Source organism: Lycorma delicatula, chromosome 8 (genome assembly GCF_047948215.1).
Source record: "Lycorma delicatula isolate Av1 chromosome 8, ASM4794821v1, whole genome shotgun sequence".
In the NCBI taxonomy this organism is placed as follows: Eukaryota; Metazoa; Arthropoda; class Insecta; order Hemiptera; family Fulgoridae; genus Lycorma; species Lycorma delicatula.
In genome coordinates this window covers 54,100,781-54,117,348 of record NC_134462.1, presented here as the reverse complement: position 1 = coordinate 54,117,348, position 16,568 = coordinate 54,100,781, and the positions used below count along the sequence as shown (strand labels likewise).

General features: G+C 31.4%; 1 protein-coding gene across 1 annotated transcript in view; it reads left to right on the top strand.

The window, feature by feature from the left end:
• The first annotated feature begins 449 nt into the window (after nt 1-449).
• Nucleotides 450-16,568, top strand: part of LOC142329238 (uncharacterized) — a 114,274-nt gene continuing 98,155 nt past the window's right edge. Inside the window, exons 1-3 of the mRNA XM_075373646.1 lie at nt 450-705; nt 9,515-9,701; nt 11,945-12,059. Coding sequence (XP_075229761.1) covers nt 457-705; nt 9,515-9,701; nt 11,945-12,059 — 551 coding nt within the window. The 5' untranslated portion in view covers nt 450-456. The remainder of the gene's footprint in view (nt 706-9,514; nt 9,702-11,944; nt 12,060-16,568) is intronic.

Sequence of the window (16,568 nt, the reverse complement as noted above, 5' to 3'; positions counted from 1 at the left end):
ACATTGTCTAACGAGGACATTTTATTTAATTCAGCATTTAATGCGATATAATTCTGTTGAATTTTAAAAAAGAAAATAATATTAAGTGAACCCGTTATTTAAGAGGGTTATTTAAGGGAGTTATTGAATCACCATCCATAACTAAGTGGTGGGTTGCCCGTAATCCTTATTTAAGGTAAAAATAAAAAATTCATTTTCATCAACATCCTGTTGGATTTCAGATTAACTTGATTTTATATTACTGAATATTATAATAGCTACTAATCCAAGCGTTAAGTTGAATTATGTATAACCTCCACACCACTCTTAAAACTTACTTTAAATTAATGATTAACAATTATCTGGACTACTCTACCGCGTACTACTATAGTTCTTCTCGAACTATAAATACGCCGAATGTTAGCAAACAGATTTTGTTATTAATAGTTTTGCTATGTTCACAAGTGTACTTCATATATGAATGTAAAACTGAAATCGTTATCAAACATGTGGTTAACATTTTTTATATTTTTAATTACAACAAGCAATAAAGACAATTGTTACGGAGAAGAACTTTCGTTTTTTAACAGGACTTTTTTAAATGAAAATATCTTTACCACTTTGAAAAACTCTGGTATAATTAATAGTGATTTTAATTTTCTGAATTCCAAAGCTAACTACAAAACTGAAGACCAAATCAACGTAAATGGAACATACTTAAACACTGTCAGTTTATATCATTATATTTTAATACACACACATAATAGTTATATTATTATTATTATTATATTCTTATTTGTTTACTTCATAACACTTTCATGTAATTTCCTATAGATATAAAACCCTCATGATAAACACAAAATTAATAATGATTTATAATCGTAATTAAGTCATATTAAACTTTCGTGGTTCTTAAAAACTGTGCTGTAAGATGTTTGTTGTAATATTATAACTATGTTTTCTAAAGTTGACTTATTTTGTAACAGAAATTTAAAAAATTTAATTTAGCATGACGAGTAAATCTTTCAAATTTAAGATTATAATAATCTTAAATAATTATTCTGAAGTTATGAAATTTGTTGAAAATTTTATGAAGATAAACCGAAACCCGTTATAACTGAATTAAAATAATATATACGATAAAAAAACAAAAAAACTTATGTTTAGATCGTAAGAAAAAAATAATTTTCTTTACAAAAATAAATTTTTATATTTTTTAAGTTGTAATTTTATAAACTAACTACCTCACTAGGTAATGTCAATAATTTACATATATAATAGGGAATTTTCTTTGTCAGGTTAGATTTAGAAACTTCATTATGGAATAAAAATGAGAGACCGATGATATCTAATAGCTTTTTAAAATGTTAAATTTATCAAAAATTTATTTTCTAAAATGTTCTATCGTAAGAACATTAAAACTAACTTTCCTTCCCGGCGGGGGATATAGTTCTATGAAATTCATGTTACCTCTACCTTGAAATAAAATTTATTACCCAATTGTAAAAAAATATATTTTTTAAACCGTGATAAGGAATCTGTGGTGGAGGTTTTTTATTGTTTTGAAATTCTTTAAGTTTTTATAGGGACTTCATAATCGATACTTCTCATATATATGTTTATTTTTATACGTTTTAGATTCGAGTATATTAATGTATTTCTTATTATTTTTTATTTTTTCAAATATTTCCATTTATTACTTCTTATAATTTTTTATATAAAATAATTTTTCTTTATCGATGAAAAACGGTTTGTATAAACCATTTTACCGATGATGGTTGGTTAACAGTGGAAATGGACATGTAATTTTAGATTTAAATAATTTCTTTGCAATGCTGTATATGAATGCTTTGTTCTGTTTTCAAATTTATTTCAATAACTATTCTATGATAACAATTTCTTTATATTATACATATTTAATTGAATAAATAGCTGTGAAGAGAGTTGATCCGCCGAAAACGCCTTAAGATAAAGAGTAAATGGTAAATTAACAATATAATAAAATTCCTTTATTATTACATTTCTTACATCTTAGTTATAGCGCTATTCTGCAAGAAAGAAAGTATGGTATTCAGTAAAAAAGTGCGGTACGGGTTCTTTTATTTTTCTCGACATTTTATGATCTAGAGAGCCCAAAAAACAAAAAAAGGTAAGAGGTAATCTTCGTACATACGTATGCACATGTGTTTGTGTGTTTAAACCTTAATAACTTTTGACTGGATAAACTGATTTTGATGAAATTGTTTACAGACTAGTATGTATGGGACAATTTGTTGGTTAAGGATTGGGGTCAATTTTCGAAGGGGTGCGGAAGGTGTTTTTGCGGGTCAATTTTCTAAAAGTTTTTCAAACGTAACCCCACTTTATATTAAGCTCAGTACATTTATGCATGCTTATTTTACCATTTAAAAAATTACCCCAAAATTCGAATGTTATCTTTTTATTTACTGCGCCCTTATTGTTAAGACAATTCATACCCCTTTTCACGGGCATTCACAGATTTTGGCGCACGATTTGTTCGACCACCCGCCTCATCGTGGCGAAAAGAGTGGAAACGACTCCTGGTCGCAAGTCCCTGTTACGAGCAAAGGGACCTTTACCCTTAGTCCTGCTCTCGCTCTTTCAGAGCGGGGCCGTAATCTGTAACTGTGTGGTGATCTTCGATTTCACACATTTGATCCAGTAGCGGCGAAGTGACAGGAGAATACAGAATGTATCCAGCTGCCCGTGGCTCGCTGCGGGTAGTCGTCACGCTTGCGGGCTTGAGGCCAATATCTATAATAGAAGGAATACATTATGTTCATATACTGTTAGGTCAGGGCATTTCTGACCATGATAGAGGTTAGTGAGGTAGCTAACAAGCCTAGCCGTAGGGGGGAGCCGGAGCTTTTTCCTACGACCTCCTCGAACACTGGTTCTGTTAACGATAGTTCAGAAGTAGATATAGGAATGTACAACTTATTGAAGAGTTTTTGCAAGCTGGGGGCAGGCCTGGCAGTTCTGCTCCATTGGCCCGTGATATTTTGGCGGAACTGTGTGGCTTGTCTTCCTATTTAGCTAACCCCAAATGTACTACTACAGCTACCAAGAGGATATTATTGCCTCGGCTCGAATTCTTCCGAGCGGCTTTCACAGCTGTCATCGAGGGTTTCGAAAATCTTGCCTCAAAGCCTAAAGAAATAACCGTAGCTCAGACACCGGCCCTGGCCACGATGCAACTGCGTAGGTACGGTGAGGTGGTCAGGGGCAGACATGAATCCAGCCAATCCTATAAGAAACGTGAGGTTGCATTTTTAATAGGGCCGAGGGCTTGACAGTGTCCAGCAGTCAGCTGAAAAAAGATCTCCAGGTTGCCCTTCAGAGTGACCGAAAAGGTCTTAAAATCAGGAACATTAAAGAGACCGGCAACGGATTAGTTGTGGTAGAGGAAGACACAGAGACCATTCACGCTATTAGTGATTGCACGGTGGTTAAGCAATTGAATGTGAAAATAGACCCGACTGCAGATTGGTCTTTAAAATGGATAGGCGTGATATCCAGAAATATTACAGAGTCTTTGAGGTAAGTTCTGTTCTCTTTCAAAAATTAAATCTGCAGGCAGACGATTTATTGTTTTAGGGTCCTGTAGACTAAAAGAGTACGTGGATGTCCAAAGATGTTTCAAGTGCTGCAGATATGGTCACAGGGCTAAATTTTGTAAGTTTGACTTGGTGTGTGCCCAGTGTGGCGAGAAGGGCCACAAATGTGACGATTGCTCGCATAGGCACGAGGCTCCGGCCTGTGCTAACTGTAAGAGGTAGCACAAGAATCATGAGCACCCAGTTGTTAGTAAGGAGTATGGCTGCTACGTAAGGGCCGTTGCGCTATACTTTAATTCCTTAGATGGTTAGATTCGGTCAACTAAATGTTCAGGGTGCTTATGTAGTCCAGGTTGAATTAGGTGAGATTGTAGAGAGACGGAGCCTCGATGTTGTCCTTCTGCAGCATCCATATATAATTAGGGGTGATCTGCCAGGCTTTCACAACTGCAAAAAATTTTGTGTACGGCATACCTGTATGTCTGCCATTCTGGGCAGGAATTTGCTTGATAGTGTCTTTATACGGCAAGTTTCTGACGCGCACCATGTTGTGTTCAGACTTGCCATTCGCGTAGAGAACCTTACAGTTGTTAGTCCATATTTCCAATACAGTGATCCCACTGAGGAACACCTAGTGCGATGGGATAGGATCTTTCGTTCTGTGGGTAATGGTCTAATCCTAATCTGTGCTGATGTTAATGCGAAGTCGCTTTTCTGGCACAGTGGGATCACTGATCATGGCGGTGGCCTGACAGTTTCATCGCGCAGCACAATTTTGAGGACATTAAAGTTGCAGACCAGTTGGCCACTTACGTCGTTACGGTTAACGGACGAAGGGCCTTTTCAGGTACAAATATTGACATCACCATTGGTAGATACATCCCTGGCAGGGTCCTTGACTGGTCTGTGGTCGACGACTGTTCTAGCGATCAGCGGTTGATACTATTCGAAATAGCGGATGAGCTACGCGATGGCCATGAGGGACACTTTCCTATTTACCGGGGACGCTTCCTGCATAGGAAGCGGAATGGCCGAAATTCTCCTCTTTGTTGGAGTCCAGACTAGAGATTTTTTCTCTAGACCTTGACAGCCTGCCATTAGATGTCCTGGCAGAAAATTTCACCTCTGCGGTGGTGGCGGCGGCTGAAGCCGCCAATCCTAGAGGCACTGGCCAGGAACGTATATCTGGTTGGTAGTCTCGGAATCTCACAGTAATGAAGCAGTCTGTGAACCGACTCAGAAAGGCTGAGCAACGAGATGGTGATCCCGATCGGTGTGCGGTCCTAACTGCAGATTAATGCAGAGCGAGGGCTAGGTACTTTCATAGCATTAGGTTCTCCAAGCGTAATTCCTCCTGGTGCTCCTTTGTTCAGGAGCAAGGGAATTGAGACCCTTAAGGCGTTATGTATAGAGCCCTTGGACATAAGCGTAGGAAAGATATCCTCCTGTCAGCTTTGTCAACCCGCGATGGTGTGATAATTGATAAGGACCGTGTCCTTAATACTTTGCTGAATGATTTGCTCCCGGATGACACTATGGTGGGTGAGGTTTCATACCACCGGCGTGTTAGATGACCAGTCGCGATTTTTGAGACCGACATACAATCTTCTGAGATCACTGAGGCGGAAGTGCGCCAGGTGATCTGTAGCATGGCACGGCATAAGGCCCCCGGGTATGATTGTATCACAGTGGAGGTCCTCGTCCGATCGCTTCCAGTAGTAGTCCACAGTCCTCTAGAATATATAATAGGTAGGGGAGTAGATCATAGTTTAAAATGTCGATTTTTTAATTTTTTTAAAACCTTGTTGGTGTATTTTTCCAGTATACAAAAATAAATAACTAATGCCAGGAAAATATTACAACTATGTTGTCAAATTTTTTTACCCACGACGGAACAGTATATGCGTTTGGGGTAAGAGGTTTTGTGTGTGTGTGTGTCGTGTGGTGTTTATTACCATTTTCCTAAAAAAACTAGTGAACCGATTTCGGTGTGGTTTTTTTCATTACATAGGTATCACTTCAGAACAGGTTCTTAGACATGTTTTACGGTTATAGAACACCAGGGGACGCTGCAGTAGATATGTTTCTTCTAAATGGTTTTGTGTGGTTTTTAACATTTTTACTTTTATAACTTGTTTATTATTATTCATATTCATTGAGTACAAATTCAGATGAAATCTTTTATACAATTTAATGCTAAAAACTAACATAGTAGGTGCTTGGATAATTTCCTAATTTCGAAATTTATTAAATTTATTTAAGAGAGTTTTCAATTATGGACAGTTGTCAAGATTCAAAACTGAATTTACCATCAGTATAGATATAATCTTTATCTATGCTTCGTTTATTTATGTTTTGTTTTCCTTGTTTTCTTTTATTCTGTTTATTCGTCATTATGCACTTCTACTTTTCCCTGTTAAAAGAGATTATTAGGCTATTAATAAACATGTCACTACCAATAAACATATTGAAAAATGGTTGTTTTCCATTATCCTATTTAAAAGAGAGTGGGTAAATAAACAGTGGATAGATATCTACCCAGACAGTGGATTTTTCACCAGTGTAGTAGATTTGTGTATCCAAATAGTGGATACATAGATTAAGATACAATAGTAGTGAAAATATTGTTGTTGAAAAAAAATATTCTCTAAATCTTCTTTAAACATAATTTTCTTTCATATGATCGTTTTACAATTGATCAAGTGATCAAGGACGTTCCCATAAAAGTGGCTTTTATGGGAACTAGCTTTTATTTTTATCTTGGCTAATCTTTTATAATTTTATATATCATAATTATTATTATTACTAAACAGTAATAATAATTACAATAGATGAATGATGTATAACCAATGATGATAATTAATTAACATTAAAAAAAAAAATATGAAAAAATGTCAGAAATTATTCATGAAATAAAATCTTGAGTAGATTTCATTTAAAAAAAAAAATGTGTATATGTAATTTAACAGGCGTACAAGGAAGTCATGTGTGTGCAAGTATGGTGACATGATCACCATACTTGCCCCTTTAATATAGCTATTCCAGCTGTATTCAGTAGGAAAGTAAAAGGAGTAAAAGCTATATTGTTTTTCTTTATTATTTATTTCCTTCCATTAAATTTTTCTGTTTTCTAATTTATAACTTTTAATCTCTCTTAATATGAAAAAGGTCACATATTTGATACGTCTGATGATGAAAAAAAATGAGCATTACGAAAGTGCTTCCACAAAACCATAAAGTGTAGTCATATGTGAAATTGTACATACATATATATATATATATATATATATATATATATATATAGAGAGAGAGAGAGAGAGAGAGAGAGAGAGAGAGAGAGAGAGAGAGTAAGAGAGAGAGATTTTCTCATAAGCTACGCACAATACAAAAAAATGACCTAAACAAGTTACTCAGACTGGAGAGGGACACCTCATGGTGTCTTGTATTTAACCTTTACCTTTATATCAAGATTAACACTATCTTTTCAAATGGAATCACCTAGTTTTGACCCCACCATTGAAAAGAGCAAAACAATCTACATCGGAATATGTGGTCACACGTATGACCTTGAGACTTTTTGAAGGTCATACGGCTAACCATCAGCGATAGTGATACAGGAGCCAGATTATTTTCACAGATATTTATTATAGACTGGTTTCTAAGCTGTGAGAGAATTGCTATCTGGTACTCTCTTGAATCAGCAAATTGTGTTAATCAGATTCCGTATTTAATTAATTCCTAAACTATGAACCTCAAGAAAAAATGAAACATAATGATGAAATTTCATGACTAAATTCAAGTATGTCGACGTGAGATTTTTCACTATTTTCATTGGTGCTATCAAAAAAGGTAATTCTATTTGAAAAACCTCATTGATCTTTGGGGACCACCAATGGTGACCTCAAGATCACCATCAGATATCCCTCCTCATAACCACATAACATCTGTAAAGTCATTTTTATACTCTTTCCCATAGTTTGCGAGATAAATGGCCTAGAATATAAATATTCCAGGAATATTGTACGGCCTTCAAACATGTGTAACTCATGTAACACTACCTCCGTATCATCCCCATTATATCTGATGGCTAGCCGTATTATTTTCAAAAAAGATCCAAGGTCAAGGACAGGCTGCAGATGGATCAGAAAAATAAGGGAGGATCTGAAGGAAATTGACATTACATCTGACGACACCATAGATGAGATGAAATTAAATAAAAAACATCAAGGAGAAAAACACTCCACTTCACACTCACAAGAAACTGAAAAAAAGCAGCCAAGAATCCGAAAATAACAACTTATATTTGATTTTTTGTATTGGTTTATTTCAGCCTTTTAGTGATGCATTAACATGAACATTTTCAATACCAGAAAGGAGATCAGAATGGCACATAGATTGGAATGTAAAAAAGTGTTGGGATCGCAAGGCCTGAACAGTATCTTAGAAGAGACTTGGATAATGGACTGACTAAAGTACGCCTATGCCTATAAAAGACAAAAAATATATATATATAAATGAATTTGCAATTCACCATCATAGCAGTATAATAATATAAATTAAACATACTGCTTTTAGTTTTTTATATTGTATGAGCGCTTTCATAATGAGATCAGATCTGATGAAGTAGTGATCACTACAAAGTAGTCATACAAAGCAAAAAAAAACAAAAGTAGCAAATGTAATTTTTATTATTATATATATATATATATATATTCACATAAAAAATAAAAATATAAAATATTATTTTGCTCCTAAGATGCATTTTAATAACATTATTATTAATTTCATAATTTCTATGAAATATGATTATATTAATTAGCAATTTAAAAAAAATTATTATACGAGTAATAACGATTCCTCAATACTCTTCCAGTCACAATTCTATAATTGGGTTGTAATTAACAACACATCCTGATTTAAAATCCACAGATGTAATAAGCTAATTCACTCATTACATGAAGGCCAAGGGGTGCAGGTTTATCAGAAAAAAGAATCAAACAAAGCTGCATACTAATATCTGGAGACTTCCTAAATATCAAATGAACAAAAAAAACTAATAAATATCAAGTTCATGAGAGATGACCTAATATTATTGTCTTTTGTAAATTGTAAAATATTCATTTCAAAGATTAAAAATTATTTCTCAGCTGAATATATCCTTTTGTTTTTGTATTGCTTCTTTACATGAAAATGGAAAATAAGAAGTCAATATAAATCTGTCTGGTTCTTGTACGACAACATTGTCGTAAAAAGTCTATCATTTCTCTGTCTTCTACTCTTATCAAATCAATGTAATTGTTTAAAAAATAAGAAATTACATTTCTCAATATTTTTAATAAATTTTCATTAAAATTATACATATTTCATTATTGTACATCATAAAATACTTCTTAAGATCTTCTAAATCAGGTATGTGATTTAATTAAGGGTAATTTTTTTGATTAATCTAAGGCCCAAAATTTCCTCCCTTAATAATTATGTTCATGACATAACTAAAAAGGCATTCCAAAGATAACAAATACTCCATATTAAGTTTAAAACAGAATTTGAGGAGGTAAAGCAGTTTCTACTGATGCCTTCTTCACAGATCCGAATATAATTTTGGAAGCCATGCTGACTGAAATGTAGATGTTCAGCTTTGAGAGTAACCCTTTCATTGTGTTTTTCACAGAGGCTGGCTGTATAGTGGACATCATTACACTCAGAGAATATCCTCTGACATCCCCTACCTCAGGTTTACACAGCCATAAGAAAGGCTGGACAGAGAATGTAAAGTAACAAATTAATAAAGCCCTTCTGTCTGGACAAAATGAAATATATACATCACTTTGGCCTAGTATATCGGGGAACTTTGATATTAGGATAAAATGAAGAAAATATACTAAATATGAAAGATTAGAAATAAAAAAAAAAAACAATCAACAAATACTTTTTTTAATATGTAGCATATGTTTCAGACAGAACTGATTAGTAAACAAGGTTTTGGAGCTGAAGTACACGAGGTTACGACTGAAGACGGTTATATCTTAAAATTAACAAGAATAATTACAGAAAAAGGAAGTTTACACACTCCTGTACTCTTTCAGCATGGAATTCTTTCAGCATCTGAGCAATTTTTACTGCGAGGACGAGGTCAGGATTTAGGTAAATGTATTCCTCAATTGAATAATAAACAAGTCTGTATTATTTCCTTCTCTGCCTCAAAAGATAAGGTAAAAAAATAAATTTAAATCATTGAAGGAGTTATCATTATAGACTGCTGATAAAATAATCTTGTATTGTACATTCTGGTTATTTAGCTCATTATCTAAAGTACATTGTCAATTGCTTTATTCACTACATTATTTGAAACAAAGAATCCATCAACTGATAACATGGACTCAGCGAGTTTTGGGAACTTTTTATTTCTATACTTTCACTGGATATCAGACAATGAAGTTTTATATTTTATTATTATTAACACAAACATCAGTTAATAAACAGAAGAATGATATCAAATATAACCTAATTATATTCAAATCACATGTATGTATACTTAAAGAAGGTGTAGCAGAAATAATAACATGCACCCCTTGTCTAACTTAACTGCAAAAATTAAGGTGCAACGTAATTTCTACTTCTGATCCAATTAAACTGTTGTATTACAAAATGTGCCATAATGATTAAAATAATGGTGATATTCTATCCTAAAAGGAACTTTTTCAGTCTGTTCAAAAATTCTAACTTTTAACCACTTCACATACCAGCGCTTAATTAAATATCAAACTAACTCTTTTCTTCTGAATTCACTTATAATTATATTTAAAAAAACAAAGATGTAATTTTCTAATGTATTACACAAATGGAACATTGAATAAAATTTACTTAAGTTGAAAAAATTAATCTGTTTCTTACCATTAATTTCCACCTGCTAAACAGATTAATACATCATGTGCATGCTAGTAGTATAAATATTGTAATGAAATTGAAGTTGTAGCACTATTATTAGGTTTAGTTGAAGGTAACCGCAGAAGAAAAACAATACAAATTAACAATAGCTGTTGTATCTGGAATTGTTTTATAAGATAAAGAACAATAGTGAAAAATTAAAAGTCAACTTATTGAATAATTAATCTAATAATAATAAAAATAAAGAGTTCTAGATTTTAAGTTAAAATTTAGAGTAGATCTAAATTTTTCAATAGCGTTTCTCTGGGTAAAGCAATCTACTGACAGAGTTGGAAGATTTTGCAATTGATTTCCGACTTGATTTATACTAACCAGAGCTTGGATTGGCTAGGTTTGTCATAGTTTTATCAATTAATACTTGATCTTAATTACTAGATTAGCTTTTTTATTTGAATAATAATTTACTCATTAAATTCCTTTAATTTTGTTTAGTTTCTTACCCAATTTGTAACAGTCTCCAATTTCCAACATTAAGTGCACATTATACAAATTAACATCATGTAATCTTCATTCACTTACTAATGATGTAAATACTTTACATCTTATATATATTAAAAAATAAAAATATCACTTTGAAAAGTACCTGAATAAATAGGGGAATAAACTGGAAAGTTATGTGATAAATTTATTCATCAAAGAAAAAAATTACATGTAAACTATGAAAAGATTATATTAATATATCTTGGTTTGTAAAAAGAGAAAGAAACCAAACAACTTACATAATATATTAGTAAATATTAGTTATAACTTGAATGATGATTAAGAAGTAAAAGCACTTCTTGCAGGACACTTTAAAAACATTATATTTAATGTTGCAATAAAATTGTCTTTACATATCCACTGAGTGGCATATGTCATATACATTTAACATTATTTTATAGATAACAGTGTTATTTAACATTATTTTATTTTAAATATATATAGATTACCTACCATATATTAACATTTTAAAGAATATCAGTTAAAAATGTAATTAGTGATTATACTGTATTTTGTGAAGTATATATAATTTCTACTACATTAGATATGGTGGTAGTGGTAACAATAACAATTACATTAGATTCTGAACGCAGTACTGTTTGTCAGCTGCTAGTTCTTTAAATCTTCTTTTGCTTCTTTTAAGTGTCAAAAATTTGCTTTAAAATAAAGAATGATATGTTTTTGGTCATTGGAAATTTATGCCAAATAAAAATATGAGTACTAGATGTCCTGAAGATGGTTCAAATTTAACTACTAACTCTTAAAAAAATGATATCCCATTTATCAGGATATTTATATTTGTAAAAGAAAGATTTAATCATATGTAACTTAATATTTTCTTCATTAAATTTGTAAATTTTGTATTAATATTTTTGAATTGATAGTATATTAGTATAGATTTTAAAAATCTACATTAAATCAGTAATATAATTTAAATATATATTTTCATGGTTTTTTAGCATTCATCCTAGCTGAAAATGGATATGATGTTTGGCTTGGAGATCAAAGAGGAAATGTGTATTCCCGAGCTCATGTTAAATATCACCCTAATGAAGCAAAATTTTGGGATTTCAGGTAGGTACACATTACTTCTACAAAAAATACTTAATTTTTTAAGAGAAAATATATTTTAAAAAATGGAAGAAAGAATCTTTGATTGGATTCTGTAATCTCAAATAAAAAAGGAATATTTAATTGTAGCCAAATTTGAGTTATCCACTGAATGTAAGCAGAATATTAAAACTAGCTTAAAACAGCCCTAGTTCATTCCTAGCTGAGGGATCTTAAATTTATAAGAATATTTGCATGGATAACAGTCCTGTTTAACCCTTATAGAATGGAAGCATCCAATTGATTTACCTTCTTTTCCACCAGATATTTTTGTTCTAAGTATGAACTACATGTATTGATAGAAAACTCAGCTTTACTTTAAGTGTACCTCAAGGTTGAGCTCTATGTGGCCACCAGGTAGGAAAAAGACTCCTGCTATACACTTAGGCAACCGGGCAGAGTTGTCTCTTCCAAACTACTTCCACACCCAAGCACATAATACAAAATGTCCACTTCCTAAGAATATATAAAATAAATATTTAGTCACTACCTACTGCACATCATCAAAACCAGAGAAGAAGAAATCAAGAATAAAGATGGACAGAACAATCCAAGAAAAGAACAATTTAACTACAAAGAAACTACGAGATGAAAAGAAATTCCTACCCATACAAGGCACTTATAACCATCTGAATTCATCCATTCCAACTTCAATCCCTCTTTTTTTCTTTTTAGCCTCCATAACCACCATAAGGTATTACTTCAGGGGATGAATGAGGACGATATGTATGAATGTAAATGAAATGTAGTCTTGTACAGTCTCAGGTCAACCACTCCTGGTATGTGTGGTTGATTGAAACCCAACCACCAAAGAACACCGGTATCCATGATCTAGTACTTAGATCCATATGAAATCTCTACCTTTACTATGATTTAAACATTATAACTCAGAACTCTCGACTTTAAAATCAGCTTATTTCTGATGACAAGTTCACTACTAGACCAACCCCATAGATTAACTGGAAACATCAAAATATTTTAACCCAAAATGAGAGCAACAAGCTAATCATCAATGATTCTTCTGAAACAACTAGCACAAACATATATTGCAGTAAGTTTCTTTTCCTTCTTTTACTAAACAGGACAAGATTGCTTCCTTAAGAAAAACCCTCATCCAATGCCTGATTTTTCCGGTGTAACAAAGAATTCATCTGAACTGTAAACTATTCTCCAGGCTCTTACCTCATGGCAGTTATTCTTCTAAGATTAATAACTAGGTTTAGTAATAATAAATTGGTGAAATAAGTATAACATATATTGATGTCTCCTTATAAAGAATCAATATTGTTTCAATGCAATTTTGTCATCTGAACAAAAGAAAGAAGTATCTTTTAGATAAATAAAGAAGCCATAAAATGTATTAAAAAGTAAATATTAAATATATTAAAAAATTTTTAAATCTAATGAAAATTCCTTCATTACTTTTTCTGAAAGAATTAATCTTAGGCAGATAGAATTTGAAAAGTTATAGTCAGAACGCCTGAGATGGAATATGTAGCCTTATAGAAAGAAATTTTTAGAATGACATTATTCACAATTATATATCCTATAAAATGGGCCAAAGTTATATCATCTTTAATAATAAACATCTTTTTGGAAAACTTTAGTTTGCAAACAGGTATCAATTTGTTGTAACATTAAGAGAGTCAAAGTGCAGTAGCAGCCTCTCAATCTCTCTACCTAGATCTTGGGTTCAAATATTGATCAGAGTTGGGCACTGAGCAAAAGTGATAATTTTTTGAAAATTTTGGGAGACTATTTTCAGGTGTAAAAACCTCTTCTCAAGAAGTGTTAAAACCACGGAGTTCAATTGAAAGATTGGTTAACACCAATTCTTCTTCACCAATTTTCACTTTTATCAATAAATTTTCTTCATATGAATTTGCTTCTATATTTTATTTTACTTATTTCATTTCTATTAATTATTATGCCTTTCATCCACATTTCTCTCGTACTTTCTATCTTTCACTCTACTACATTCATCAAAAAATTACTCTTTTGCTTCTATATTTTATTTTATTTATCTCATTTCTGTTAATTATTATGCCTTTGATCTACATTTCTCTCGTACTTTCTATCTTTCACTCTACCACATTCATAAAGAAATTACTCTTATAATTAGATAATGATTAATAAAATATCTCTTCTTTTCTTTATTGTTTGGAAAAAAGAACAAGAGAATACTCGTATAATTTGTTCGTTTAACATTTTGGTGTAATGTGAATTTTTCCATTCACCTTTACACCAATTTTCAAATGCTTTCAGTTTTCTTTTATCAAATTTTTCCCACCAGTTCATATTTCCAAACATAGAATTGCACTCTTCATACATAGAGCTTAAAAAACCATATTTTTACTTTCGTTTGCTAAACTATCAGAGACTTTACATTATAGGGGCATTTTATTGTTGTACACTTTGCTGGACAATCCTGCTCTCTACAGTGGTTGAATATGTCATGTCTAAAATAATTTTGAATCCTAACAGGTAAACACAAACACATTAACTTGTTTCAGTATTGCTTCTCTAACTTTAATTAATATTAAGCATAGGGCTGGAACTAGAGAAGAGTGATGGTGGACTTGATGCAAGGGTCCTTCTTCAGGGCAGATAATCTTATTATGATGATGACAGCTTTATTTGCATTTAAAAACCTTTAGCTCTGACTTTTTGAGATTAATTTTCATGTTGTATTTTCCTTAAAGGTAGTTACATTTCAAGCAAGCCTTTTTGCAGGATTTTTTCACATTCTACAATGATCATTATCTGATCAACAAATTTATAATATTGACTCTTTCTTCATTGATCATAAACTGCTCGTGAATTTTCTTCATATTCATTCATTATACCATTGATGTACATGTTCAATAAAGGTGGTGTAAAGTTGCATTTTTTCAAACCCCTTTCTGTATCCAAGTCTCTTGTAGTTGTCACATATGTATTACATCTCTTGTTACAACTTTATATTGTACTTCTTATACAACTTTTTTCATTATGTATCTTTCTCTAAAATAAAATGTTGCATTTTAAAAAAATTCCAGTGTTAAAAATTCAAGTTTTAAACATTACCAAAAGATTTTTCTAAGTCCCAGATCCAATAAACAAGTTTTTGTGTCAAACATTTTGTGAATAATGAATGATTTACCAGATTGATGAAAACTAAATAACAAAATAGCATTTCCACAATAATAATGCAAATCATTTCCCATTACTGAAATGGACCCATTTTCAAAAAATTCAATTTTGGTATTTAGCATTTTTCAAGAATATAACAGATAATTATTTTTCTTTTATTATTAAAAAATTAATTTCAAATGATAAAAATAGAATTATCTACATAATACTAACCATATAAAATTTTATAAAAATTACACAGTTTTTGTGAAATTCAACTTTAAAATTTTGTAAAATAATGATTGATGATTGGTGATCTTACAAAAACAAAGATTATAGTTGATTATTCAGTGAGGTAGATTTAATTATTTTATAAATACATAATTTATCAAAGAAACTTTTCACTTATACAGACTGCAGGTGCTGGAAAGAAAGTATAGTATTGTTTTAAAGAGAAGTTTTAATCTGAAAAAAGAACATGGAAAGTATCTGATTTTTTCAAAAAACTTTTCAATAATTAAAAAATAAAATATTCTAATAGTTTATCTGGTACATAGACTATTATGTTGTGTTTTTATCGCTGAATGTCATCAGATTACAACTATGATGTAATTTATTGGCTATGTAATTACATGAATTTCAGGGATGTTGGATTAAGAAAGGAATATTGAAGAAGTCCAGAGTTTTCAAAGTATTAGTCAATTTCTTTGATTAGAGAATTATATGAATTTATTTGAACAATCTTTTTCAGGATATACAAATTGATTTTCTTGTTCTAAATTTTAATTTTAGAAGTAAGAATGACAGTTTTACCTAATAAAAATCATATCTCTTTAACTGCGCTCTTTCTTCAACTTCTAGATAGTGAATGACTTCTTAAACAAGTCCACAGATGATATTTTTATTGGAGTCTGATGGATTTTACAAGTAACTGAATTCAGTTCTTCAGGAAGAAGGATTAAAGAATAAGGGAAATATGATGAGAGGGTAAAATCAACCCCATAGAAAATTAATGTAATGTACAATCTTTCCCAGAATTCCATATATTTTGGAAGTTCAAATAAATGGGATAAATAAAATGCAGCCTACTTAAAGCCTTGAAAAAACAATGTACAAAGTAGATATTGGTACATTAGTGGAAGCATTTCATCTGCTTTAGAAATGCAAAAACACAATTATGAATTTTGAAATGTAATGATTTTTTGTAAATCACATGTACATCTCCAACATATCTACTGTTATTACATTAACTTATAATTCAATGTAAATGTTTTATACTCTCTTTAATGTTGTTTATGTTTTTTTAAATTGTTTATAAAACTTATGTGTAGTTGTTTTGGGGATCCCATTTAATCCCTCCTC